The 27,643-nt window shown below is 37.7% G+C and overlaps 1 protein-coding gene across 1 annotated transcript in view; it reads right to left on the bottom strand.

Moving 5' to 3' along the window:
- CPS1 (carbamoyl-phosphate synthase 1) overlaps window positions 1-27,643 on the bottom strand; it is a 144,489-nt gene that overhangs the window by 22,127 nt on the left and 94,719 nt on the right. The window contains exons 22-30 of the mRNA XM_082841477.1: window positions 26,637-26,778; window positions 25,232-25,297; window positions 24,718-24,781; window positions 22,848-23,029; window positions 16,024-16,218; window positions 15,536-15,603; window positions 13,809-13,884; window positions 8,059-8,136; window positions 5,517-5,624 (exon numbers count right to left, since the gene is read on the bottom strand). Of these exons, the coding sequence (XP_082697603.1) occupies window positions 5,517-5,624; window positions 8,059-8,136; window positions 13,809-13,884; window positions 15,536-15,603; window positions 16,024-16,218; window positions 22,848-23,029; window positions 24,718-24,781; window positions 25,232-25,297; window positions 26,637-26,778 (979 nt within the window). The remainder of the gene's footprint in view (window positions 1-5,516; window positions 5,625-8,058; window positions 8,137-13,808; window positions 13,885-15,535; window positions 15,604-16,023; window positions 16,219-22,847; window positions 23,030-24,717; window positions 24,782-25,231; window positions 25,298-26,636; window positions 26,779-27,643) is intronic.

The following is a 27,643-nucleotide window of genomic DNA, read 5'->3' as shown; positions in this document are numbered from 1 at the left end:
TTAACAGCTGACCTTTCAGCAGAAATTCTGCAAGCCAGAAGGGAGTGGCAGGACATATTTAAAGTGATGAAAAGGAAAAACCTACAACCAAGATTACTCTAGCCAGCAAGGATCTCATTCAGATTCGATGCAGAAATTAATACCTTTACAGACAAGAAAAGCTAACAGAATACAGCACCACCAAACCAGCCTTACAACAAATGCTAAAGGAACTTCTCTAGGCAAGAAACAAAAGAGAAGGAAAAGACCTACAATAATAAACTCAAAAACAACTAAGAAAATGGTAATAGGAACATACATATCAATAATTAACTTAAATGTAAATAGATTAAATGTTCCAACCAAAAGACATAGACTGGCTGAATGGATACAACAACAAGACCCATAAAAATGCTGTCCACAAGAGACCCACTTCAGACCTGGGAAACATACAGGCTGATAGTGAGGGGATGGAAAAAGATATTCCATGCAAATGGAAATCTAAAGACAGCTGGAGTAGCAATTCTCATATAGGACAAAACTTATTTTAAAATGAAGACTATTACAAGAGACAAAGAAGGATACTACATAATGACCAAGGGATCAACCCAAGAAGAAGCTATAACAATTATAAATATTTATGCACCCAACATAGGAGCACCTCAATACATAAGGCAAATACTAACAGCCATAAAAGAGGAAATCGACAGTAACACAATCACAGTAGGGGAATTTAACACCCTACTTCCACCAATGGACAGATCAACCAAAATAAAAACAAATAAGGAAATATAAGCTTTAAATGATACATTAAACAAGATGGACTTAATTGATATTTATAGGACATTCCATCCAAAAACTACAGAATACACTTTCTTCTCAAGTGCTCATGGAACATTCTCCAAGATAGATCATATCATGGGTCACAAATGAAGCCTTGGTAAATTTAAGAAAATTGAAATCGTATCAAGTATCTTTTCTGACCACAATGCTATGATACTAGATATAAATTACAGGAAAAATATCTGTAAAATATACAAACACATGGAGCCTAAACAATATGCTACTAAAAAAACAAGAGATCACTGAAGAAATCAAAGAGGAAATCAAAATATACGTAGAAACAAATGACAATGAAAACACGGTGGCCCAAAACCTATGGGATGCAGCAAAAGCAGTTCTAAGAGTGAAGTTTACAGTAATACAGTCCTACCTCAAGAAACAAGAAACATCTCAAATAAACAAACTAACCTTACACCTAAAGCAATTAGAGGAAGATGAACCAAAAAAAACTCAAAGTTAGCAGAAGGAAAGAAATCATAAAGATCAGATCAGAAATAAATGAAAAAGAAAAATGAAGGAAATGATAGCAAAGATCAATAAACCTAAAAGCCAGTTCTTTGAGAAGATAAACAAAATTGATAAACCATTAGCCAGACGCATCAAGAAAAAAAGGGAGAAGACTCAAATCAATAGAATTAGAAATGAAAAAGGAGAACAACTGATATTGCAGAAATACAAAGGCTCATGAGAGATTACTACAAGCAACTCTATGCCAATAAAATGGACAACCTGGAAGAAATGGACAAATTCTTAGAAAGGTATAACCTTCCAAGACTGAACCAGGAAGAAATAGAAAATATGAACAGACTAATCACAAGCACTGAAATTTAAACTGTGATTAGAAATCTTCCAACAAACAAAAGCCCAGGACCAGATGGATTCACAGGTGAATTCTATCAAGCATTTAGAGCAGAGTTAACACCCATCCTTCTCAAACTCTTCCAAATTATAGCAGAGGGAGGAACACTCCCAAACTCATTTTATGAGGCCACCATCCCTCTGTTACCAAAACCATACAAAGATGTTAAAAAAAAAAAAAAAGAAAATGACAGGCCAATAAACGCAAAAATCCTCAACAAAATACTAGCAAACAGAATCCAGCAGCACATTACAAGGATCATACACCATGATCAAGTGGGGTTTAGCCCAGGAATGCAAGGATTCTTCAATATATGCAAATCAATCAATGTGATACATCGTATTAAAAAACTGAAGGAGAAAAACCATATGATAATCTCAATAGATGCAGAAAGAGCTTTTGACAAAATTCAACACCCATTTATGAAAAACACTCCTCAGAAAGTTGGCATAGAGTGAACCTTCCTCAACAAAATAAAGGCCATGTATGACAAACCCACAGCCAACATCATTCTCAATGGTGAAAAACTGAAGCCATTTCCTCTAAGATCAGGAACAAGACAAAGTTGCCCACTCTCACCACTTTTATTCAACATAGTTCTAGAAGTTTTAACCATAGCAATCAGAGAGGAAAAAGAAATAAAAGGAATCCAAATCGGAAAAGAAGAAGTAAAACTGTCACTGTTTGCAAATGACATTATACTATACGTAGAGAATCCTAAAGCTGCTACCAGAAAACTACTAGAGCTAATCAACGAACTTGGTAAAGTAGCAGGATCCAAAATTAGTGCACAGAAATCTCTTGCATTCCTATACACGAATGATGAAAAATGTGAAGGAGAAATTAAGGAAACACTCCCATTTACCATTGCAACAAAAAGAATAAAATACCTAGGAATAAACCTACCTAAGGAGACAAAAGACCTGTATGCAGAAAATTATGACACTGATAAAAGAAATTAATGATGATACAAACAGATGGAGAGATATACCATGTTCTTGCATTGGAAGAATCAACATTTTGAAAATGACGATACTAGCCAAAGCAATCTACAGATTCAATGCCATCCCTATCAAATTACCAATGGCATTTTTCACAGAACTAGGACAAAAAATTTCACAATTTGTATGGAAGCACAAGAGACCCCGAACAGCCAAAGCAATCTTGAGAAAGAAACACAGTGCTGGAGGAATCAGGCTCCCTGGCTTCAGACTATACTACAAAGCTACAGTAATCAAGATAGTATGGTACTGGCACAAAAACAGAAATATAGATCAATGGGACAGGATAGAAAGCCCAGATATAAACCCACACACCTATGGTCAGCATATCTTTGATAAAGGAGCAAAGAATATACAACGGAGAAAAGACAGCCTCTTCAATAAGTGGTGCTGGGAAAACTGGGCAGCTACATGTAAAAGAATGAAATTAGAACACTCCCTAACACTATACACAAAAATAAACTCAAAATGGATTAAAGACCTAAATGTAAGGCCAGACACTATAAACTCTTAGGGGAAAACATAGGCAGAACACTCTTTGACATAATCACAGCAGTATCCTTTTTGACCCACCTCCTAGAGAAATGGAAATAAAAACAAAAATAAACAAGTGGGACCTAATGAAACTTAAAAGCTCTTGTACAGCCAAGGAAACTATAAAAAAGACAAAAAGACAACCCTCAGAATGGGATAAAATATTTGCAGACAAAACAACTGACAAAGGATTAATCTCCAAAATTTACAAGGAGCTCATGTAGCTTAATATTAAAAAAACAAACAACCCAATCCAAACATGTGCAGAAGACCTAAATAGACATTTCTCCAAAGAAGATATACACATTGCCAACAAGCACATGAAAGAATGCTCAACATTACTAATCATTAGAGAAATGCAAATCAAAACTACAATGAGGTATCACCTCACACCAGTCAGAATGCCCATCATCAAAAATCTACAAATAATAAATGCTCGACAGGGTGTGGAGAAAAGGGAACCCTCTTGCACTGTTGGTGGGAATGTAAATTGACACAGCCACTATGGAGAACAGTATGGAGGTTCCTTAAAAAACTAAAAATGGAACTACCATATGACCCAGAAATCCCACTACTGGGCATATACCCTGAGAAAACCATAATTCAAAAAGGGTCATGTACTACAATGTTCATCGCAGCTCTATTTACAATAACCAGGACATGGAAGCAACCTAAGTGTCCATCGACAGATGAATGTATAAGGAATATGTGGCACATATATACAATGGAATACTACTCAGCTATAAAAAGAAATGAAATCGAGTTATTTGTAGTGAGGTGGATGTGCCTACAGTCTTTCATACAGAGTGGAGTAAGTCAGAAAGAGAAAAACAAATACCGTATGCGAACACATATATATGGAATCTAAAAAAAAAAAAAAATTTTTTTTGAAGAACCTAGGGGCCGGACAGGAATAAAGACGCAGATGTAGAAAATGGACTTGAGGACACGGGGAGGGGGAAGGGTAAGCTGAGACGAAGTGAGATATACACTACCAAATGTAAAATAGACGGCTAGTGGGAAGTAGCTGCATGGCACAGGGAGATCAGTTCGGTGCTTTGTGACCACCTAGAGGGGTGGGATAGGGAGGGTGGGAGGGAGATGCCAGAGGGAGGTGATATGGGGATATATGTATACGTACAGCTGATTCACTTTGTTATACAGCAGCGACTAACACAACAATGTAAAGCAATTATACTCCAATAAAGATGTTAAAAAAATGTACACAAATAAACATGTTGACTGATTAAAAAAAAAAAAGATGACAGCCTCAAAGACAACACCTAGCATGCATATTGAGTACTGAGGCAGAGTCATTATTACTGGAAAGGTCTTTAAAGCAGTGGTTCCAAAAGAGGGTTTGAAAGAGATATATCATAAGGTACTATTTGAGGTGAGGGTAAGGGCAGACAGTGAAAGCATCGGTTCTAGAAAGTTCTCACGTGACTGCTGCATACCTGCTTCTGAGAAACATTGCTTTAGATGCTGCTCACCTGTAAGTGGCCCAAACATTAGAATCATCTGCAGCAGTAGTTATCCAAATGTGGTCCCCAGACCAGCAGCAATAGCATCACATGGGGACTTGATAATAATACAAATTCTGGGGGCCTGCTCAGAACTAAAGATTTAGAAACTGGGGAGGAGTCTTGTAACCTGTATTTTAACAAGTCCCCCAGGTGGTTATGATGCATACAGTTAGAGAGCCACTGCACTAGCATACAACCAAATGGGCTCTGAAGGGCAGTGAAGGAAATTGTCATCTTTAAAATACCCAGCAGACTCAGAGGAGGAAGTTCCCCTCAAAATTAAATTTTACCTGGGGCATGTCCTACTGCTACCTAGTTAAAAAAATGTTTTTAATGGGATTCCCTGGTGGCACAGTGGTTAAGAATCCGCCTGGCAATGCAGGGGACACGGGTTTGAGCCCTGGTCCAGTAAGATCCCACACGCCACGGAGCAACTAAGCCCATGCGCCACAACTACCAAGCCTGCGCTCTAGAGCCCATGCGCCACAACTACTGAAGCCCATGTGCCTAGAGCCTGTGCTCCGCAGCAAGAGAAGCCACCACAATGAGAAGCCCGAGCACTGAAACAAAGAGTAGCCCCCGCTTGCTGCAACTAAAGAAAGCTTGCATACAGCAACGAAGACCCAACACAACCAAAAATAATAAATAAAATAAATAAATTTATAAACAAAAAGAGAAAATGCATAATAAAAAAAGACCCTTCACAATCCAGCCCCAATTAAAAAAAATGTTTGAAATCTTTCTCCCCTTCCACTTTTATTTATAAATGATGACCTTTTCAATGGCTCCTTGGCTGATGGTTTGTGTGGGCAGCATCAGAGTAGCATCTCCTGAGTGGACGCCTGCATCCTCCACGTGTTCAGAGATGGCATGGGAGATGACCTGGCCAAAAGAAGATTTGCAAAAGAAGTGTCAGCTCTTCTTCAATGAATCTACTGCCTGACCCATCCCCCTAATTCTAACAGATGCCTCCAGCATTGAGCAGTTTCTTTGCTAAGTCTCTGATGAGAGGAGTAGAAAGAGCTGCATAGGTAGCTAGGTAGCGTCACCAAGCCTCCCTGTGCAGTGACAGATCACCTCTAAGGGCAGCTGAGAGTGTCTGAAAGCTTACCTCCCCCTTCCATTGATTAGAATTGTTATTAATACCAGGAAAAGAAGGCAACTAAGCCAACTCATAATGACTTTTAAAAATGGATAGGAAAATAAAGCATTTGGGGGGCACTGGAGATAGCTTTATCTTTTCCTTCCAGGTTAAGTTTTAAACACTGGAAAAGAAAAGATGGGAGAGGTCAATATCTAGCTTAGGTAAATGTCATAACTTAGATGGATCAGAAAGAAAATGTAAGATCTAAAGATCAAGAGATCTTTATCAGCCCCACACGCTAACCAACTGAGCTAACTGGCCACCTACAAGAGATCTTTAAACTGAAATTTGAGACAGGAAGGAAGCAAGAGGAAAATATTCTTGTCCTCTTTGAGAGGTAAGAAAACCAAGGCAATATAAGAATAAATAACCCAGGTACATGTGACTGCTATGTGACCAAGTCAGGATTTTGAACACTTATCTGTCCGATTGCAAAGTTTATGGTCTCAACCACAATAACCTGAATGTTAACAGTATGTGTGTCTTTGGAAAATGATAAAGCTGAGAGTGGGGGAGAATAATTGGGTGGCTGTAAAAGACTTAAATAAATTACAGTGAAGATTTGTTTATCAGATTTATAGATGATTTAAAGCAGAGTGACATTTGAGTCCCAGTACTCCTGCTGTCACTTATGAGTTCTGTGACCTGGGTGAGATACTTTATCTCCTTAGCCTTGGTTTCTGATAAGATAGGAATAACAATGGTATCTGCCTCACAGAATGTTTGTAAGGATAAAACAAAACACATAAACAGTGCCTGGCAGGATATTTAGTGCAGAGTAAGCGCTCAAATTTTTTACACTGTCTAGAAATGGGGAGGCAACACCTCACTGAACTCTGAAAAAAAGTTATATGTCTGAAGTACTAGGTCCACGTCTGAGTGTGACTGTTTAAAAGTTATGTGAATAACCTGGAACACTTCCAAAAGAAGGAGTCCAGGATGATAAGCAATGGTCAAGGTCTAAGAGAATCTTAGGGCAGGAGCATATCCTAGCAAAATGGAACCAAATCAGGCCAACTGACCAGCATTACTTTACCAGCACAATATGTGAAAAAACATAAATATCTGTAGGCCAGTCTTACATTCTCCACTTCCACATTGGTATGATCACATTCCTCTTATTTTATACCTCAGTCTCAAATACATAAATGTTCAAGTGGGAAAGAATATACATATGCTCTATAACTCTGGAGGCCAGCAGGTCAGGGATGAACATTCTAGGGAAGCAGATCTTAGTTCAAGAGAAGGAATATATTGGATGTCCAAGAAGTAAAAGCAAAAACAAAACAAAACAATATATATATGTCATCTTACAACTTTTTATGCTCTGTATAACCAAGAGTTAAACAGAAAGCAAATGACCACTTTCCAGGGTTGCTGTGAAGAAAATTCTCATCCTTGGGGAGTAAGGGGTTGAAATAACTGATATCTAAGGGTGCTTAAACTCTAGATTATGGGATAAGAGGTCATCCTTACTATATATATAGTATTTTTTTGAAACAACCTTGATTTGAACTGTTAATCTGGAAGAGAAAAAAAAAAAAAAGACCAAAACAAAGAAACAAAAAAAGCTTTAACATGCTTTATTAGTACAACTTGAAAACTAAAGGAAAGAATTCTTATACTTTCATTTCTCCCTGAAGTTTGAGGCATTCATTGTATTAGTGATACAAGATGTGATATGGTAAGCCAATTTTATGTTATTATCTTTACCCACCCTACTCTGTTTAGTTTTGCTTTTATTAACCCAATAAAAAGGAGAAGGATGGAAAAAATCAAGAGAGAAGAAAAACTAGGGATTCAATTAGGAACTTCAGAAAGAAAAGTACTGGATGTTTTTCTAATATCCATTGAAACAAAAAAGGAAACACCAAGACAAAAGAAAATGAGAGAGAAAATCTATTCAAAAAGAACGAGTACAGGATGATAATTTTTAATATCATCAAAGAGAAATTCTAACAGTATGAAAAGCAGAAGATATGATACCCATGACACATCAACTGAATTGTCAGTGAAATGGAACAATTTTTTTGACTGAGCAGACTTGTCCATTATTTTTAGAGACCTGTTTTGTAGAAATCACGAACTCTAATCTGAGTTACGTTTCTAAATTGCCAAGAAAAAAATTCTGATGGGAAGGCAGGAAGAGGGGGTGAGAGATAAAGCACTTACTCTTCCATCTCTGCCAACAGCATCCATTTCCACTTCCCGGGCCCCCTCAATAAATTTTGTCAGCACCACTGGGTGTTCCTGTCACCGAGGAAAACAGAAGGGCAGAAACTTTAGCTGAAATTACATGTGTGGGGTCAAGTAAATCGTGTACCTTAAGTCAGTACCACGGCAATACTTAAAAAAAAAACAATGCTCAACATACTACACAAACTCATTAGCCAGTTTGTTTGGTAAGAACACGGTCATTCTCTGCTAACAGTGAGGAAGAGGAAATCTTTCTCCAATTTTCAGTTCTCAGTGAATTGAACATGAGTTTTGAAATTTCAAACATCGACTTCTAGGTGAGTTAGAGAAAAGAGGAGGCTAAGGAGAGGGCAGAATGAGGTTGCTTTTCTGTCTCCAGAGTTATAAATATCTCTCTATTTTATTTATAATTATATATCAGTATTGGTTCAGGTTTTTCCTCTCTTCCTACACTTATCTTTTCTAAGTACTACAATGCCCTCCGTTAGTTCTCTGTATGAGAATTGTGAATGAACTTAGAAGGAGAACAGCATTTTGTTTCAGTTTTTTTTTGTTGTTTGTTTCAGTTTTATTAGGCCAAAGATGGAATGAATTATTTACATGGAATTGACATGCTTTAAATCACTTCTAAAGTGTGACATTTGTGACTGCAAAATCAAACATTTTTCTATATAAATCTTAAAATGTTCTCCGTCTCTCAGCTGTTTCAGACCCCTTATTATTCTTGATGTTGTTCCCACACTCAGTTCCTTCACGACAGTGCTGCAATGCCCTCCGCAGCTTGATCACTAGGTGCTTTTCCAGACTAAAAGAAGTGGTTGAATGAAGGCCTCCAGGGTTTAGGCATCTCTTCTCCCCTGCCCCAGGCACCAGCAACCGGCACCACTTGCTGTTTTCTTACCAGACCCTGTCTTTACCTGTCTCCATGCCTCTCTTCCACAAATGCACTCCACCTTCTCTCCTCAGCTTCATCTTTCAAATTTCAACCCATGCTTCAAGGCCTAGCTTCAATGCCACCTCCTCCCTGAAGGCTTCTCTGAACATGTCTTTTTGCTCTGAACGCTAACTCCTTTTGGCCACTACCTTGGAGTTTATCATCTTATGCATATGTGTTAAATATATCTAAAATACAAGCAAAAATAAACAAATGGGACCTAATTAAATTCAAAAGCTTTTGCACAGCAAAGGAAACCATAAACAAAACGAAAAGAAAACCTACAGATTGGGAGAAAATATTTGCAAATGATGTGACTGACAAGGGATTAGTCTCCAAAATTTACAAACTGCTCATGAGGCTTAATATCATCAAAAGAAGCAACCCGATCAAAAAATGGGCAGAAGACCTAAATAGACACTTCTCCAAAGAAGACATACAGGTGGCCAAGAGGCACGTGGAAAGATGTTCAACATCGCTAATTATTAGAGAAATGAAAATCAAAACTACAATGAGATATCACCTCACACCAGTCAAAATGGCTGTCAGCAAAAAATCCACAAACAATAAATACTGCAGAGGGTGTGGAGAGAAAGGAACCTTCCTACACTGTTGGTGGGAATGTAAATTGGTACAGCCACTATGGAGAACAGTATGGAGGTTCCTTAAAAAACTAAAAATAGAGCTACCATATGACCCTGCAATCCCACTCCTGGGCATACATCTGGAGAAAAAGATGGCGCAAAAGGATACACGCACCCCAATGTTCACTGAAGCACTGTTTACAATAGCCAAGACATGGACGCTACCTAAATGTCTATTGACAGATGAATGGATAAAGAAGATGTGGTATATTTATACAATGGAATATTACTCAGCCATTAAAAAGAATGAAATAATGCCATTTGCAGCAACATGGATGGACCTTGAGACTGTCATACTGACTGAAGTAAGTCAGACAGAGAAAGAGGAATATTGTACGATATGCCTTACATGTGGAATCTAAAAAGAAATTATACAAATGAGCCTATTTACAAAACAGAAACAGACTCACAGACTTACAGAGCAAACTTATGGTTACCAGGGGGGAAGGGTGGGGGGAAGGGATAGTCAGGGAGTTTGGGATCAACATGTACACACTGCTGTATTTAAAATGGATAACCAAAAAGGACCTACTGTATAGCACAGGGAACTCTGCTCAATGTTATGTGGCAGCCTGGATGGGTGGGGAGTTTGGGGGAGAATGGATACATCCATATGTATGGCTGAGTCCCATTGCTGTGCACCTGAAACTATCACAACATTGTTAATCGACTATACTCCAATATAAAATAGTTAAAAAAATGTAATATATCTTATCTCCTTTAACAGAACATTTTAAATAGAAGTGAATTTTTTGTAAAAAAATTCAAAATAACCAATGTCTCAAGCCATAAATAAGCTTCTCTCTTCTTAAATTTATTATTAAATGAAGAAATTTCCCCCACTTCCTTTTCTTCAAAGTCCTATCGGACATGGAAAATTTTTTTCATCTCTGTTTCTCTTTTTTAAAATATTGGATGTTGACTGTTGGCAGGCCTGGTAGAGCTGTGTTGAGAGTTACGTGGGAATTTTTCCGTATATTATAATAACAATATAACTGCAAACAAAGATAAAGTTTAACAGCTGTCTTAGTCTCTCTAGTCAAGCCTAAGACAGGGGTTCTTGTTCAAGTGATTTATCGAGGGAGTGAGAAAAGCAGGATCGGGCAGCAGGAAAAAACTAGGAAGTTCGTGGTCTCAGTGGGGACTGGATTTGGCCTTACCACAGAGGGAGCTCTGAGTTGCAGCACAGAGTAAGTCCCATCTTAAGGCAAAGGGCAGTCACTGTCCAGCATTTTGAGCATGGTGGTAAGGTGAGGTATCTTGCCTCCTGGTTGACAGAGGCTCCCATTTGACTGAGAATAGTTATCCTGAGTAGTATAGGTAGGAGGTGTCATCAGCTACCACAGCAGTTGGGGGATGGGTGCCCCCCCTGGTAAAGGGATCTAAGGGGGGCAACAACAGCATCCTCCATCCTGGCCAATTGAACACATTTATGAAATAGCCCTTAATATGTTGAGGAAGAAAATTTCTTAATACATTTCAGTCTTTCAGCAACATTATATACATTGTTGGCCCTCTTAAAGCACTTCTTTCCTTAGGTGTCCATGATCACCTTTTCATATTTCTTTCTCAGGCTCCTTTGTGGTTCTTTCTTCCCTGCTCAGCCATTAAATGCCAGTACTCCTTTCATCTCTGTCTTAACTGTTCCTTTTCCTCTATACTATCCCAGGTGATTGCTTCCAATCTCAAAACTTCAATTACAATGATACGCTATTGACTTCCAAATCTATATCTACATCTCTGTCTTTAGCCACGATCTTGATCTTCAATTCCAATTCTATGTAACCCTCTGCTTTCAGAACATCTCTACTTGGACTTCTCACAGGCATCTCACATTCAAAAGGTCAAATATTACATATATGATTTCCCCTTCTAAAATTTCTCCCTTAAGTGTTCCTTGTTTCAATAAATGGTACCACTGTCCATCCAGCTGTCTAAGGCAGAAACTCAAGAATCATCTCTTATCCTCTCTCACCCTCCACCTCCATCCATTCACAACCTCAATACACATTCTCAATATTTCTAGAACACATGCACTTCTCTCCATCTTTACTACCATTACTCTGATCCAAGGCACTGTCATCTCTACCCTGAGCTACACAACAGCCCCTTAACCTCCTTCCATGAATTCAGACTTGTCCCAGATTTTACTCTCTATACTATAGAAGAGTGATCTTTCTTTTTTTAACTTTCAATTGCTCTTTTTTTTTTAGTTTAAGTATAGTTGATTTACACTATTGTGTTAGTTTCAGGTATGCAGCATAGTGATTCAGTATTCAGAAAATATGACTAAAATCCACCTCAGTATATAACTGACAGGGTTCTCTTTATCTGCTCCTTGTCTTTCTGCTTTCTACCATCGTTATAATCAACACTCCTCACCATGTTTGGCATCCTAGCCATATAAGTGAATGCTTTATCAGTTTCTAGAAACTTCATGCTCTTTCTCAGCTTCAGGCCTTTACATATGCTGTTCTTTCTTCCTACTCACACACAATGTAAACCTTTTAACTCTGAATCAACCATTTGGAATCAATTTAAAAGTCCCTTCTTCAAGGACTGGACCCCGATACTTTTACACTCTCCTTCAACATCATGTATTTTCTCTGTTGCAATGCTCATCATATTTAATTATAATTATTTGATGTCTGATGTCCCTAGTAAAGAGAGTCCTCTGTGAGACTATCTTTTCATGAATGTAACCCCTGATACTGAGAACAATGTCGTTATATAGCAGGTGCTAAATATGAATGGATACATAAATAGATCAATGATTAATGGGGGCTAGTTTTACTCTAGATTCACTGAATTGAGAATCTCAGATTCTGCTGTAGTTTGATGGGGAGACTTGAACCAGAAGTACTCCATTAAGACACCTCTATTATAAAACTTTGGCCCTGTAAGGATTCTATCCACCTGCTAGCAGAAAAAAAATATTTTGAAAATATTCTACCAAGTAGAGGCCCTATAAGATACACTGTCCCAGACAGAGAACACCTGCCTCATCACTCACATGAGACCAGCTGGGTCAGGCTGCTGGTTTCTCAAAAGATGAGTGTGGCAGGACCCCTTGCAGGGAGTGAGATAGAGAAGAGGACAGTATCTCACTCCAGAGCACATTAATGAAAACTGGCCCTTTGGAGAGAGTCCCTCCTCAGTTATCTGACTTTCACACAAAAGTGAATTCAAAATCCACTTGGTTTCTTTTTTATACTCCGTCTCTTCTCACTCTTTATCCTTATGCACTCTTTTCACTGACCAAATTTCCTTGGGGAGCAACTGCCACGCAGAAACGAAGCCCAGCTTCATGTGTGCAGGAACAGTCCATGCTCTTTATTCCTCTTTCAAATGCCTCTGATTTCACTCTTTGGCTCCCTCCAAACTCCACTTGCCTAACATCAAACTCTTCTCTATGAGTTGTGTTTTCTCTCTCTCTCTCCTTTTTTTTTTTTTCTTTTAGCCCTACCTAGCTTTTGAAAGCTTTTAAAAAGAAAACATTACTTTTATCCTCTACAGTACAAGGTCTGCAGATCAATAACCCCACTGGGTAAATCTTAAATGGATTACACTCAGGTAACGCCGAAGGAGAAAGTAAAAGCTGGGGCAGTGGAGAAAGCTGGTTGAGTGAACACAGAATTATAAACATTTTTATTAACTTACAAATGGAATGTACCAAAATGAAAAAAAATCAATAGGTGAGTGAGGGGATTTACTATTGAAGTTGCAGGATTGACTAAGGCAAAGAAAGGCTCTCCAGGTGTGAGAATTAAAAATCAGGGAAGCCTTCACTTGTGCGTGATGACAATGCTTGGGCTGCCCTTGAGGCTGGGAATCCCATGGATAACTTGACCAGCATCTAACTCATTAACAGACAAGTTTGTGCTTATGCAGCCTTGCTCTTGGAGACTAAAATCGTATAAATCTCTGTTCTGATCGAATATTCACTGGTCTTCCTCTTCTTCCACTAACCCTAAGGATCCAAATATAATTAAATGCATATGTGTTTTCTCATTTCTATATTTAGGACTATAATGGGTAGAAGAAAAAAGGAAAAACATCATAACATCCTGTGCAAAGAAAAACAACATAAAAACAAGGTAGCAATGAACAGAAAAGGTAAAAGTCACCAGAAGGAAATAGGACACTACCTGAGAGACTCTAGTGGCCTCCTCTAGGAATTTTTTCATCTCATCCTCGGAGAATACCACATTCATGGCAGACCCACTGGGTAAGGAGGGGGAAAAAAAAGAGGTCAGTTTCTTTTACCACTTCAGAAGTAAAGCATGCTAGAATTGATTGCTTCTCAGAACAGTTCCAGGCAACCTCTAGTTCCAGACTAGGCTAAGTAAGAAGGTGTCTCTTTCTACATTGAGACTTTATGTAATCAACAGGACAATCAACCAAAGTAAAAAGTCCCCAAAGTTGGGGACGAGGAAGGGGGGTGGGACATGTGATAATGCCCAAAGAGAACCATGGTAGCTCTTAGCAGTGGCACATCCCCAAGGTCCAGCCTTTCTGATTTATTGTTTTAACTCTCTTCTGGTTCCAGGTAACACTTATACTGTAACAGGATTCATCCCAGGATCTAGCTTTCTAAACTTGTGTCTTCAGAGTTCATTACCCATAGCTGATCTTAACCCACAACTATGCTGTCAAAGCAGGTCATTCTACTATCTCAGCTGGGTTACTAAAGAATCAACTTTTTAGTAACATTTGCAAATGTACGGTATCTGACTGAAATGTATTCAGCTATGTCCTTACAAATTCTTGAGAAAGAATACTATCTGAAATCAATTTACTCTGAATTTTGGCATTTTCAGAGTTGGGATGGGAGGGGAGGAAAGAAGGAAGACTAAGCAGAAGGGAAGAAATAGGGAAGAAAAATATCACTTTCCACTTCCTTTTAAAAGTAACTTTTTCTTTACCTTTTCTACTATATTGCAAATTTTATGCTTGAAGAGCTTTCAATTTCTTCATCTATTTAAGAGGCTAAGGTCCTAAGGACGCTGATAATTCACAGTATAGGGAACTAAAAGAAAGATACGGATTGCAATGATGTGAGGGAGCACAGTAGTCAGAGTGACCCCCCCCTTAAGTACCTGTGTTGTTTAAATTAACGTACATTAACACCTCAGAGAAGCAGTAGTATTGGACTGTGGTTTACACAGAATGTCACTTATAGAAAAAGGAAAGTTTCCCACCTCACTTGAAATTTTTCATTATTTTAAAGGATCCCATCTCACATTCCATTTACACTTTCAAATTGTGCACAACAAATTACGTTTCTCTTATTATCCCCTGTTCAGTGAGGTAGCTCTTTATATGTGGTAACATCTGAAGAGAGTGACAATTGACGACTTCTCCTTTGATGACAGAACTTAGTTTCAAAGTTTATTATAAAAGACACTGTCCATGAACTCCAACATTGTAATTCATTTATTTAAAAAATCTAATCTCAAAAAAAAAAAATTCAAACCACAGGCACCATCGGAAGGTGCTGACAACAGTCAAAGATAAGCTGTCATTTCTGGGTGTCAGAGAACAGATGCTGGTGAGAGATATCCCAAGTTTGTTTTGTTTCGTTTTTTTAAATTGTCCTCTTCTCTAATGTAAAGCTATCCTCCTCCATTTGGCAAGGAGATGCCCTAAGCCATGCTCCTAAGATGTAGGATTGGAGACACTGTGTTGTCACTCCCTGAAGGAAAAACATTAGGCTGAAGAACTGTGCACAGGTCTTCACTCTGGCTGTGTCGGTATGGGGATTGTCGATGGATTTACAAATTACTACACATCAAAGCCTAGTGCTGTTGGCATACCGAATGCAGTTCTGTGTCTCCTGACTTTTAAATAATAGTTTTAGAAAACAATATATTACCTCAAAACATAGGAAGGTCTCAACAAGCAGGGGTAGCCCACTGACTTCGCAAATTCCAATGCCTCATTCTAATTAATAGAAACAACAACAACAAAATGCATGAATAGTTTAAAATATTCAATAAAAATGCAGAATGGTATCGTTAGAACAAGTGGTAACCCAACTCCTTTTATTCTTCCTCCCAAAAGACACCACTAAAATGTAAACTGGACACCAAAATACATAAAACTTCTAGTTTCTAATTCTAAATATCAAGTCTAGTTCAAAAATAGTTTGAACTTGTTTTCATTGTTGGAATCAGTGAGAATACTCCTATCAGTTTATAACCAGCATTTAACTGCGATCATGGAAATTCAGCAACTTTAAAGTAAATTCACTGAGCATAGTGCATTCTCTCTGCCCTGCAGTTAGCATCTGCGGTAGTTAACATTTAGGTTACGACTCTTCAAAATGGAACATTAAAAACAGACTCGTGTTTCTCTCCTTACCAAAGTGTTAACAGCTTTCCATGGTGCCTGAGACACCTTCAGCTCATCCAAGACAGCTGAGAAGATGGAGCGATCCTCAGCCCTGTCGATCTGCAGAGGGCTCGTGCCCATGATCTTGACACCGTTCTTGTACAGGGGGACTGCCAGGTTGTTTGGAATCTGGCCCCCGACTGATATGATACAGCCACCACATGCCTGAAAAATATGTCCTCGATATCAGCCACTGGATAAGGAACAACTGTGCTAATACTGCCTCTGCTGCCTTCCTGAGAATGCTGAATGAACATGACTGTGATATTTTCATTATTCCCATCAATGAATATATTGTTATGCCACAAAGAGGTAAACGGATTTAGTCCTGACTTTCCAGGCACTTACCTGTTAAAGTCTTTGTAAGACTCCCATACAACTAACTACACATGATAACCATGTAAGACTCCCATAAAACTACACGTGATTACCGTGCACGACTTCCATACAGCTGCATGTAAACGTGTGACATTTGCATGTGTGGCAATTAAAAGAAAATTAAGTCAATGAACATTTCCATCCTGTACTTTACATTATAATCAACTAATTCTTGAACTACTGTTGTAATTTCTTAAACGGATACAGATCTCTCCTTTTAACATTCCCCTCTGCTGTTCCTCTCCACCCCAGCACTTCGCATTCAGATTGATCATTCAAAAGACTGCTTCACCAAGTTACTCCTATACTCGGAGTTCTCCAAAGGTTTCCTTTGCCTAAAGGATATAGTGTTAACTCATTACCACGGGGGCCATCAAGACTTTCCAATCTTATCTATGATCACTCCTGTCAGCCCCAGGAAAACTACCTACCCACTGTCCCCACCTCCATGCATTCCCACCAGCAAGCTTTCTCACCTCCACGTAATCTTTCCCTGCCTGTTTCCTTTCTCCCTTCTCCTTTCCCTTATCAATTTTCTAACCATCCCTAAAGTCCAGTCTAAATCCTACCTCTCATTGTGATATCCTGCCTCCTTTACTGCTGCTTGGTACCTGTCTACAGTACCCAGAACTCATTTTAATTCCTATTTCCTTACTATTTGCCTTACAAGCAGTCCCTGAATCGTTAAACTTAATCTCCTATGAGCAGTCAAAACTCCAAGATTTTTTTCTTAAAAGCCCACCAAATCTCAAATGTTCTTGAGACTAGTGGTATAGAGGTGAGGGTGAGCCAAAGAGGGATGGTGGGGAATTGGGTTTGGACTTAAGTCCCTCCTCTTCTTGGTTCCCTCCGTGCAACTCTCCCTGAGGTTCAATCTTCTTGTCTGTAAAATTAGGATAATACCTGCCTACTTCATAAGGTTCCTATGTATGTAGATCAAATAAGATAATAAACAGTAAAGGTGTTACTACATTATAAGACATTATTATTTATATTAGAAAATATTACAATATCTGATAGGCCATTGATCTGGGCGTAATTTGTGTTTGCTTTAATGACCTACTAATGAATGTTGCTGAAGGAATACCTATGTGCCAAATGTATTTTGTCATTATTTGAAGTTATTCTGAAATATTTTTTAAAGGGATGAAGCTCATTTCTCTCTGATAAGAGAAATTACGTACTGCCTAAGCAAACACCCTGCAATTGAGTGCTTAAATTCATTGTAAACATTATGGAAAATAACAGTCCACATTTCTGCATATTTATAAGTACACTTAAACTGCTTTTATCGTCATTTTTTATGTTCAATATCCATTTTTTGCAAAACCTTTAATAAATATTATTCTCTTAACTACAGTATTTTTATTTGCTTATTATTTTTAGTTTATTAGCAGCATTAATATTTTAGAAGCCTAGAAACGAATTCCTCAATTAAATATATAGAAAAGTCTCTTATGTGCAAGACTTCAAAATAAATTCTAAAATTAAGGGAGAAGTAGCCAGTTAGGAAATATCAGAGTCAATTGGACTAAATAGGTACTTACAGTTGAATAAAAAGGCTCTAAGTAATAAATATATCAATATTTTCAAAAACAACTCTATGGAATTGATTTTTATTTTTCAATAAATCAACACATTTAAAAACAATAATAATATGCACTGCTACTATTTACTAAGTACATTACTGTATACCCTAGACGATGTTTTGACTTTCATGGTCATGGTATCACTTTGAGGCAGTTATTACTATCCCCATTTTGCAGTTAAATAAACTGAGGCTTGGTGAAGGTGAAATGACTTGCCCATTTTTCTCATCTAGCAAATACAGACTTACTTGAACTCAATTCTACATATTGTAAAGCAGTTATGCTTACCTAATATACCAAATCTTTGAATCTGAAGCTAACCCTGTTTTTCTGGTTGGTTTCAAAGGTAGTGAATGTTAGAAGTTAGTAGAAGAGCAATTTCTAAAACACTCTTTTTGGAAAGTGGTAGATAGAAAAACATTCACTGCAAAACCCTATTCTCGTCTTTGACCTCCAGAAATAAAGACCATCATTTGGAAGACAAATCACATCCATAGGAATGTTTTAGAGTAATGGTGTGACGGTTTGTGCAGGTTTTGCCTGTACAGCAAAGAGAATTCAGTAGAAGAGAACATTTATGGGATGAAGTTAATAGATGAGAGTTTTGTGGAAGAATTTTATCTTAAATTGGCCCCAACTCCAAGCACAGAACTTGTAGGGACTTAGGGAAGAGAATCTGGTATCCCACACAGATAAATTATTATCATACATATTGATACAATCACACAAATAGTTTCAAGTAACTTTCTGAAATAAAATATTCTAAAATTCAGATTTGTTTCCCAGATTTCCAAATACTTTAGGCCTAAAGTAATTCCATTAGCGTCCCAAAGTTCTACCAATGTTACCTAGATTTGTTTGTAGTATTTTTACCCAGCTTAGTTTCTTAGTTTTTTAAACCTGATATCACAAAGCTAAGGTATCACTGCACAAAAACATTTCTGAAATAATCTTTAACCTGAAATTTATTTTTAGCAGTGAGGAATGAAAAGAAAATTCTTCAAATTTATTTGAGAACATCTCAATTTCCCTTAGACACTAATCTCTTTGGTCAGTCCTTATTTTTATAAACAAATTAAAATGCTGTATTATTGACAGAATACAATGTAAGAAAACTTGTCTTACTAACAGAAATAGCATTTACTTCATCAAAAAATAGCCTTGATTTTTGTAATTTCATGTATTATCTCTAATGTACAAGCCTCCATTATTTATATTCTGTCAGTGAGGTTGATCATGCGCTATTTTTTAGTAATTTGCATTTTAGTAAAACATTTTTAACATTTCAGACAGAATCTTAAGCTTATACTTAATTACAATTAAACCAAATGCTAGGAGTGAACCGCAATCCTGGTTTAGAGTGATGCATTACCTGATGGGTTTTGCCTGTCACTAATTAATGTCTGTCACTCTTTCATTCACTTAACTCAAGTTGTAGTAGAGGTACCATTGTCTACATATACATATGGTATTAGGTGTTAAAAATAGGAGAATTATATCATTAAGCAGAGTACATATCTATCGGGTATGATCCAGTAAATTATACATCATAAAAGCAAGAAAAATTGTATAATCAGGACTCAAATCAGACAGGGACATCGTAAGGTGTCAAATATGTTGCCTGGTATTTTTGTTTGTTTGTTTTGAATACTTGAATTGTATTTAATTTATTTTTTTATACAGCAGGTTCTTATTAGTCATCCATTTTATACGCATCAGTGTATACAAGTCAATCCCAATCGCCCAATTCATCACACCCCCACCCCCAACCCCCACAGCTTTCCCCCCTTGGTGTCCACACGTTTGTTCTCTACATCTGTGTCTCAACTTCTGCCCTGCAAACTGGTTCATCTGAACCATTTTTCTAGGTTTCACATATATGCGTTAATATATGATATTTGTTTTTCTCTTTCTGACTTACTTCACTCTGTATGACAGTCTCTAGATCCATCCACGTCTCTACAAATGACCCAATTTCATTCCTTTTTATGGCTGAGTAATATTCCATTGTGTATATGTACCACACTCACACACCAAAACATAAAAGATAAAAATGTAAATCTCGGGGCTTCCCTGGTGGCGCAGTGGTTGGGGGTCCGCCTGCCGATGCAGGGGACACGGGTTCGTGCCCCGGACGGGGAGGATCCCACGTGCCGCGGAGTGGCTGGGCCCGTGAGCCATGGCCGCTGAGCCTGCGCGTCCGGAGCCTGTGCTCCGCGATGGGAGAGGCCACAGCAGTGAGAGGCCCGCGTAATGCAAAAAAAAAAAAAAAAAAAAAAAGCAAATCTCTTCTCAGGGAGCAGAACTCATGAGCACAGTCATAAGGAATTAATGACTTCAGTTTAAAGGGTTGCTCTTTATAAAGTTAAAAAAAAAATGTCTGCAGCCAAAGGGATATATTGCTATAACATTTTCTCTTAAAAAAAAAAAAAAGAACAAGTGGGAAGGAGATTTTGGCATTTCTAGTATCTCCTCTCACTCAACTTCTGATCAAGACCTCCCTCCAAAGCAGCCTGCTTTACTCACAGGCCATGTCACTTTTCTGACTTCCCCTTAATGGTTTCTTTAGAGGTGCTTCTTTGATTCCATGGAAACAGGCTTGCTCCTGAACTAGACCAAGAGGCCTGGACCAAGGGACCTATCATATTTTCTATCATCCCATGTAGCTATGTATCCTTGGGAAAGCCTATTGCCCTTCTAAGTGACTCAAATGTGTGCTTTTAAATAAGTTTAGACGTGCTTCCAATTTTCCGCAAATTTACAGCTGAATGCCTCAGTGCCTTCAGAATCTCTAGGGGCATCCGAGGTCGAATAAGGGCAGCCTTCCGAAGGTTGAGGCACACCCGGTATGAGAGACAATGCTTGTAAAGCCTGCTGTGAGGAGACACACAACAAGGGAACACATACACAAATATATGTACATATGTGTATGATATGTGCATATGATATATAACATTTCTTGTGGGGTAGTTTAACATTTCTTGTGGGGTAGTACATCAATGGCACATCGTTCTTATGTTCTTCAACATAACATTTACAATTACCTTATTATATATAGTAGCACTATAAAAACCAATTAGCTTCAAATAGGGCCAATTTATTTATTTCTATCATACTGAATTCAGTTATAGTAAAAGGACCTCATTATCATCATATGTAACTGCATCCAAAGGCAGTTGTAGAAGTTTTTCATCTTTCCTTAAACCATTTCATGGGGAAATAATTAATTATGCGTCAAATGCCTGCTGCTATTGCTTGTAATGCTTGTTAACATTTTTAAAACAATTATGTAACTTTTCACATATTACATCATGGATTCCAGTTTTATTTTAATGTCTTAAATGTAGGGACCTGATTTTATAGCTCTCTATCCTGCTGAACCTGATTTTTAAAAGGTATTCAAGAAATATTTGCAGAATGTACTTGTTTTGATCCCCACTTATGTGTCTAAAATGAATTTAAAAATCATTAGAAAAATCAGGTCAGAGAGAGAACTAAAAATTGTGTATATTCTACCTAATGGTTCAGTTTCATTATATTACAATATTAGTAGGCCAGGCCTAAATATTGATAGAAAAACATGATGATACATCAATTTTAAATTTGTCTATATTTTTCTTCATAATAATAAAATCATTACATTGTTCTAGCACAATACTTTATACTTGACAATGTGATCTCAACTACAAATCTCATGTTGCCTTCACAATACCTGCATGTAGAACATTTAAACACTCATATGATTCATAAACAAAAAAAAAGATGAAGCCCAGAGAATTTATATAACTGGCCAAAAAAAATGAATTTTCAAGTCAACAATTTAAGTCTTGCAGCTCCAAGTTAGAATATTTTTTTCCTTAAGTGACCATATTTTGTACATAGGGATAATTCTCTGTAGTAGGAAATGAATTACAATAACATCAAAAGGCACAACTATTGGACATCACTCTAAAATTTTCAAGTAGGTTTTTTTTTTTTTTTTTGCAGTACGCGGGCCTCTCACTGTTGTGGCCTCTCCCATTGTGGAGCACAGGCTCCGGACACGCAGGCTCAGCGGCCACGGCTCATGGGCCCAGCCGCTCCGTGGCATGTGGGATCTTCCCGGACCGGGGCACGAACCTGCGTCCCCTGCATCGGCAGGCGGACTCTCAACCACTGTGCCACCAGGGAAGCCCCAAATAGGTATTTTTTTAATTGTAAGCTAACTTGTTCTACAGACTTACAGTAACCTGGGATCATATAAATCCACAGTGAAGATACACTCAATAATATTGGAGTGAGATGGAAGAGCTACTTAAAAGCAAGCTATAAAGGCACCAAAATCATTCAGAATGAACTCACTGATTTTAAATTGAAGACTACTGGCTTCATCTGATAGCATAAAGAATTAACCAGTCCTCTGTGAACGACTGACTGTCTCCTCTGAGAACTGGTCATCATTAAACTGCAACAGCACGTGAACTAGAGAGACTCGGCTGCTTATCCTATGTCTACATGACCAATTAAATCATTTTGCAGAATACTTATTGGGGCTGTCTTGTGCTAATTAATATGTATCGGGCACATGTTACCAAGAAGAATTTTCAGTAGAGCTAGAATGCTTAGAAAGAAAAAGTGAATTTTATATGAAAAATAATTACTCTGTGCCAGGGTCTCAAGAATCTAAGGCTAGGTGATTCTTTTTAGAGTTTCACTACGAAATTAGACAATGGAAGACACCGGCAGCTCTTTCTCCTAAGGGGAATTGTAATGTAAATCTACATACATGAATACACATATATAAAGTATGCACTGCATATATTTTTCTCTCTTTTTTTTTTTTTTTACCTCCTGATGGTAGATGTCTAGGATTCTCTCCAAAGACAACTCTTCAAAGTACAGTTTGTCACACTCATCAAAGTCCGTGCTCACGGTCTCGGGGTTACAGTTCACCACCACTGTCTTCTTGCCAAGTTGACGCAGAGTGCGGATACTGGAGACAGCACACCAATCAAATTCCACGCTGCTGCCTGCAGAGACCATGAGATTAGGGAAAGGGGGGAAGAGAAGCCTGAAGTTACCGCACAAAGAGAAGCAGAAATATATTGCCCATCAGTCCAGGCTAAGGGAGCTAATGCCCTTTCAATTCAATTTTTAAAACTCCAAAATATAAAGGTGAGATCTATTATGCACACTATATTATTAGTAGTAAAAACAGGGACTAATTAAACTACGACACGTTGGCTTGTTTTGTATGCTAAATTCTGCAAGAGGTAATCTCCATATTCAAAGCATTCAGAATCTGAAAGTTAACGGGAGATAACTGTAATAATAATTTTAAAAACCTCATTTACTGAAAAGCAACTCAAAGTGAACATATTGACCTCAGTACACAAAAGTAGTTACGTTAGAGATCAAAATACTTGAGTTCTTATTTCAGTCCTTCCACTTACCCTGTTGTCTGAGGGCCAAACCCAATGATCCCTGAGGTGCCTTGCAGCTCTGACATATCTTGATTGATTGGAAAGCCCTGGCCTTTCCAAGCATATCCTTTTAAGCTTGGCAAGGCCACCCCATGCAGAGTGAGCGACCTTCTAGGAAGTAATTTGAAGTATAATAATGGCGTAAATGCCTCAAAATATCACCTCTACTGGGATGGCATAGAACTGAAAGTTCTGGGATTTGTACTAATCCTTTGCATTAGGACTTTGTCTCCTAAAAATTCTTACGGGAATAATAAGTTGTCCAAATATAGTAGCATGTTAAATCTCACTATCAATTAAGTATGCACTTGATTATCAGCTCAGCTAATCTTTCCTAGGCCCTAAAGTAATGTAGAATTGTTGCATAAAGGTTTCGAGAAGAGAAGGGTAGATCCTGGTGAAGGCGTCCAGACCATTTAGCCATAAGATAACTGAAGTGGCAAAGGTATAAATACTTTTGACCTACTTTAAGATCTGGCCAAAACTTGGCAAACTACCATATCCTAAAGCACTTAGTTAATTGTAAAAACTATAATAAACTATGCTTAAAGTAACAAAACAAGACCACATACACTTAAATCATATATTTCATCATTTCCATATTAGAACACCTTGCAGAGACAAAATGTTAGATATACTTATTAAGAAACATCATGTCTATTTAAATATATACTTTGTAACTGTAATAGATCTTGATTCATTATTAAATATTCAGTTTTAAGTGACTGGGAGAAATATAACAATTTCTCGTGAGAATGTTTTAATTAAATTATGTAATACTCTTCCTGTGCCCCAAAGAGAAGAGCTCTTTGCATCTAATGTCAACACAAGTCACATGTTAGGTCAGACAATGGGTCTACAAATATAATTACTGGCTGATGTATAAAGTTCTTGAGCAAATATAGATCTTTGTGAAAAACTATGCGGGAAGAGAAAAGTCAAAGTGTAATTCATTCCCCAACCCCAGTAAGAGGCTCAATTTAGTTCATGAGGATGAAAATGATAAAGGGATGACATGATAAAATGAAAGAAGATGGAATCTGTGGTTGAGACCCACATTTGAGTCCTACTTCTACCACTTAATAGATGTATAAGTTGGGCTACATGTCTCTGAACCTCTGTTTCCTAATTTGTAAAATTTTTATTATGACAGCATTTGGCTTACATAGTTCTTAGAATGGAATTAACATGGATGAAACTGAAAAAGCCTTTGTAAATATAAGTTATCACTTTACCAATGTGATATGGACCACAGCCCAGTACCATCATTCCATGTTCATCAAAATTGATATCATGCTCCTGAGGGGAAAAAAAAGTTAAGATGTGGAAATTATTACATTATTCTTCCCTCTATTTAAACTGTGTCCTGTCTTTGAGTGTGTCTTTCTCGTTCTTCCTCTTGCTGATAAGCATCCTCTATTAGTCTTTGGGAACCCATAAGTATAAAATGTTATACAAGCCCTACTTATTCATTAAAAAATTATTCAATATTTTTAATTAGATAGTCATGAGAAAACAGCATAATTGTATGATCATGTAACCACTGTCTTTATCTCTTCACTTGTTTGATTTCATCATCTTAGGGCAGTTCTTAAAAGATTGGGTACAGAAACATATCATCACATTCAACTCACATGATGTCACTGTTTATTACTAGATAATCAAAGACACACAAAACGTATATTCCCCCATGTGGACCATTTACTAAATCTAGAGCGTTCTGCATTATAGAAGTTTGGCAGTTCCTACCTGACCATTGTAGGTAACATAGAGGTAGTTTGTTACTGATGGGTATTCTGCAGCCAGTGTATCAATCTGCAAGATAAAATAAATAAATACTTACATACATAGGGATTTTTACTCCCCTTATTATAATTATTTTTCAAGGATGCTGTGGATTTTTTTTCTGTTCTGCATTCATATTCCTTTAACGTCCATTACTATCAAATATAAAGACAAGAAAAAGGTATGTACAATCCAATTGCTTTCTAATGCTAAAAGTGAGAGGGGAGAAAAAAATAATGACACAATTTAGCTATCACTTGGGCAATGAATGACAATACGCATTCCAGAGCAACAGATCATTACATAGTACCTCTCAGGAACACAACAAGGTGGTCATATAGCCAACTGGTTATCAGGAAAACTTACCCAACCAGCTGTCTAAAGCAACTGCAAATAAAACCTAAAATCAAAGCAAAATGACCTATATATAAGGATGTCTTTGGTTTGCAAATTAATGCGTAGGATTTAAGTTACCTATGGCACTGAGCAATGGGATGACATAAATACCACAAAGCATGAGGAAGAAGGGAAGGGGACAAGATCTCATTGAACATATTTGGAAAGAGTAAATCAATTCAGCTCTCAAGGGCCAGGAGCTCAGCTTAGGGAGCAAGAATTTGGCGCTGACAGGGCAAACTAATGTAAGGCAAGTGAGAAGGAAGAAAGATAATAATTGCTGAGTAGAAAATATTCGGCCTCAAGCCTGAGACCTAAGGTTATGTGTGTGCCCCCTGAGCACATGCGGAAAAGCCAATGATTTTAAAGGACAAAAACCAGTTGGTGGTACTTTAAGCCAAAGCATCTCTTCTACTAAAGACCCCAAAAAAATCACAACAGTACACCTATGAAAATTCTTGTGTGATTGTCATGAATACTAGATGAGCTCATTATGCCCAACCCTAACACAATGAATACTAAATGAACCATAATGATGGGGCACTTAAAATAAAGTATTACCCTGTAAAAAGTCAGTGCCAAAAGAGATGACTATTCTTTTCAAGAGGGTCAGTCACTACACTAGGGCATTTCAAGTCCTTCTATTATGCTAAGGATTTCTCTTACTACAGATATATTTGCACGTGGGTCAAAAAGTAGAGGAGAGGTCATTTTGATTTTTTTTTTTTCATTTAGGCCAAGAAAATCATGTACTCACTCTTCCCTTTATATCTCAGTGTCCCTTCATCCTTTCCCCTTTAAAGCATAAATCAATCCTGTGCTGAATAAAATAAGTGATGTCATGGGCATCAATTGAAAAAGTAAAATCACTTTCGAATTCCGCCCCTTTTTATTGAAAATGGCTCTATGAATTGGTGCCTACATTTCACCCAAGAAATCCTGGGAAGAAAGAAAAACTCCTTTTCTCCTTTACCTGTTTAACCCAAGGATGAATGTTTTTCTTTAACCTCAGCTCCCTTGTCTGCGCCTCAGTCAGCCCGAGGCATTTTGAAATCTGCTTGTCTGAGAACCCAATCTCCTTTGCCTTTTTCAGGGTTTCTTCTGTAATGGACTCACTAGAATTTAATGAAAAAGAGGATTCAAGTTTAGACCAAACACAATAAGAAGAAGTGAACTATTCACTTTCAAAATCACCAAAGGCTCCTTATTTTCCAACTTCAACATACTTAGGTCTCCTGCCTTTTAAAAATACACGAATAACCAACTAAATGGTCTAGCCTCTAGGAAGTCTACTATTTGCAATACTGACTTTCTCAAACGTGTGGTTTCCCACTTTCACACCCTATGCACCCTCTTCTCTTCTTAATTCCTGAAAAGTGACTTCTGTACCAAGTGTCCTAATGAATTTGCTCTTTCAAAAATAATCAGAACCTCTTAAATCCAGGAGTCTTTCTTAATTTTCATTTTCTCAGTTTTTCAGCATATGTCCCTTTTGATGTTCCATTCTTTAAAAAGACATTTTTCTCTGGCAATAAGTTGCTTCCCACCTTACTTTATTACAACAATAATTTACTGTTTTTTTTCTCCAAGGCTCTATCCTCTGTTACCTGCTTATATCCGGCTACTTTCTCTCCCTCCCTAAATTTAGTCACTGTCATTGGCTCATAATGACTAGTTATCCTACATAACTAGTTGATGATTCCCAAATCCGTAGCCCCTTCTCCAGTGTCTGACCTGTGTTCCAGGTCTTTATGGGCTTTGAGAATTTCTTCATCTGCACATCCCAACATGGCATCAGACTGGGTATCCTCTCCGTAAACTGTCTCTATTTACTAACGTTACGTATCTGTCTGTGTTGAGAAGATAGTTCTGTGATTTTATGATTATTTCCCACTGAAACCGGATTTGTCTCCTCACTTTCCCCATGCTCATTTCCACAGTGTAGACACCACTCACGTTATTTCTCTCACCTGTAATGCC

Source organism: Leucopleurus acutus (genome assembly GCF_964270905.1).
Source record: "Leucopleurus acutus genome assembly, chromosome: 6".
In the NCBI taxonomy this organism is placed as follows: domain Eukaryota; kingdom Metazoa; phylum Chordata; class Mammalia; order Artiodactyla; family Delphinidae; genus Leucopleurus; species Leucopleurus acutus.
This window is presented reverse-complemented; position numbering and strand designations above follow the sequence as displayed.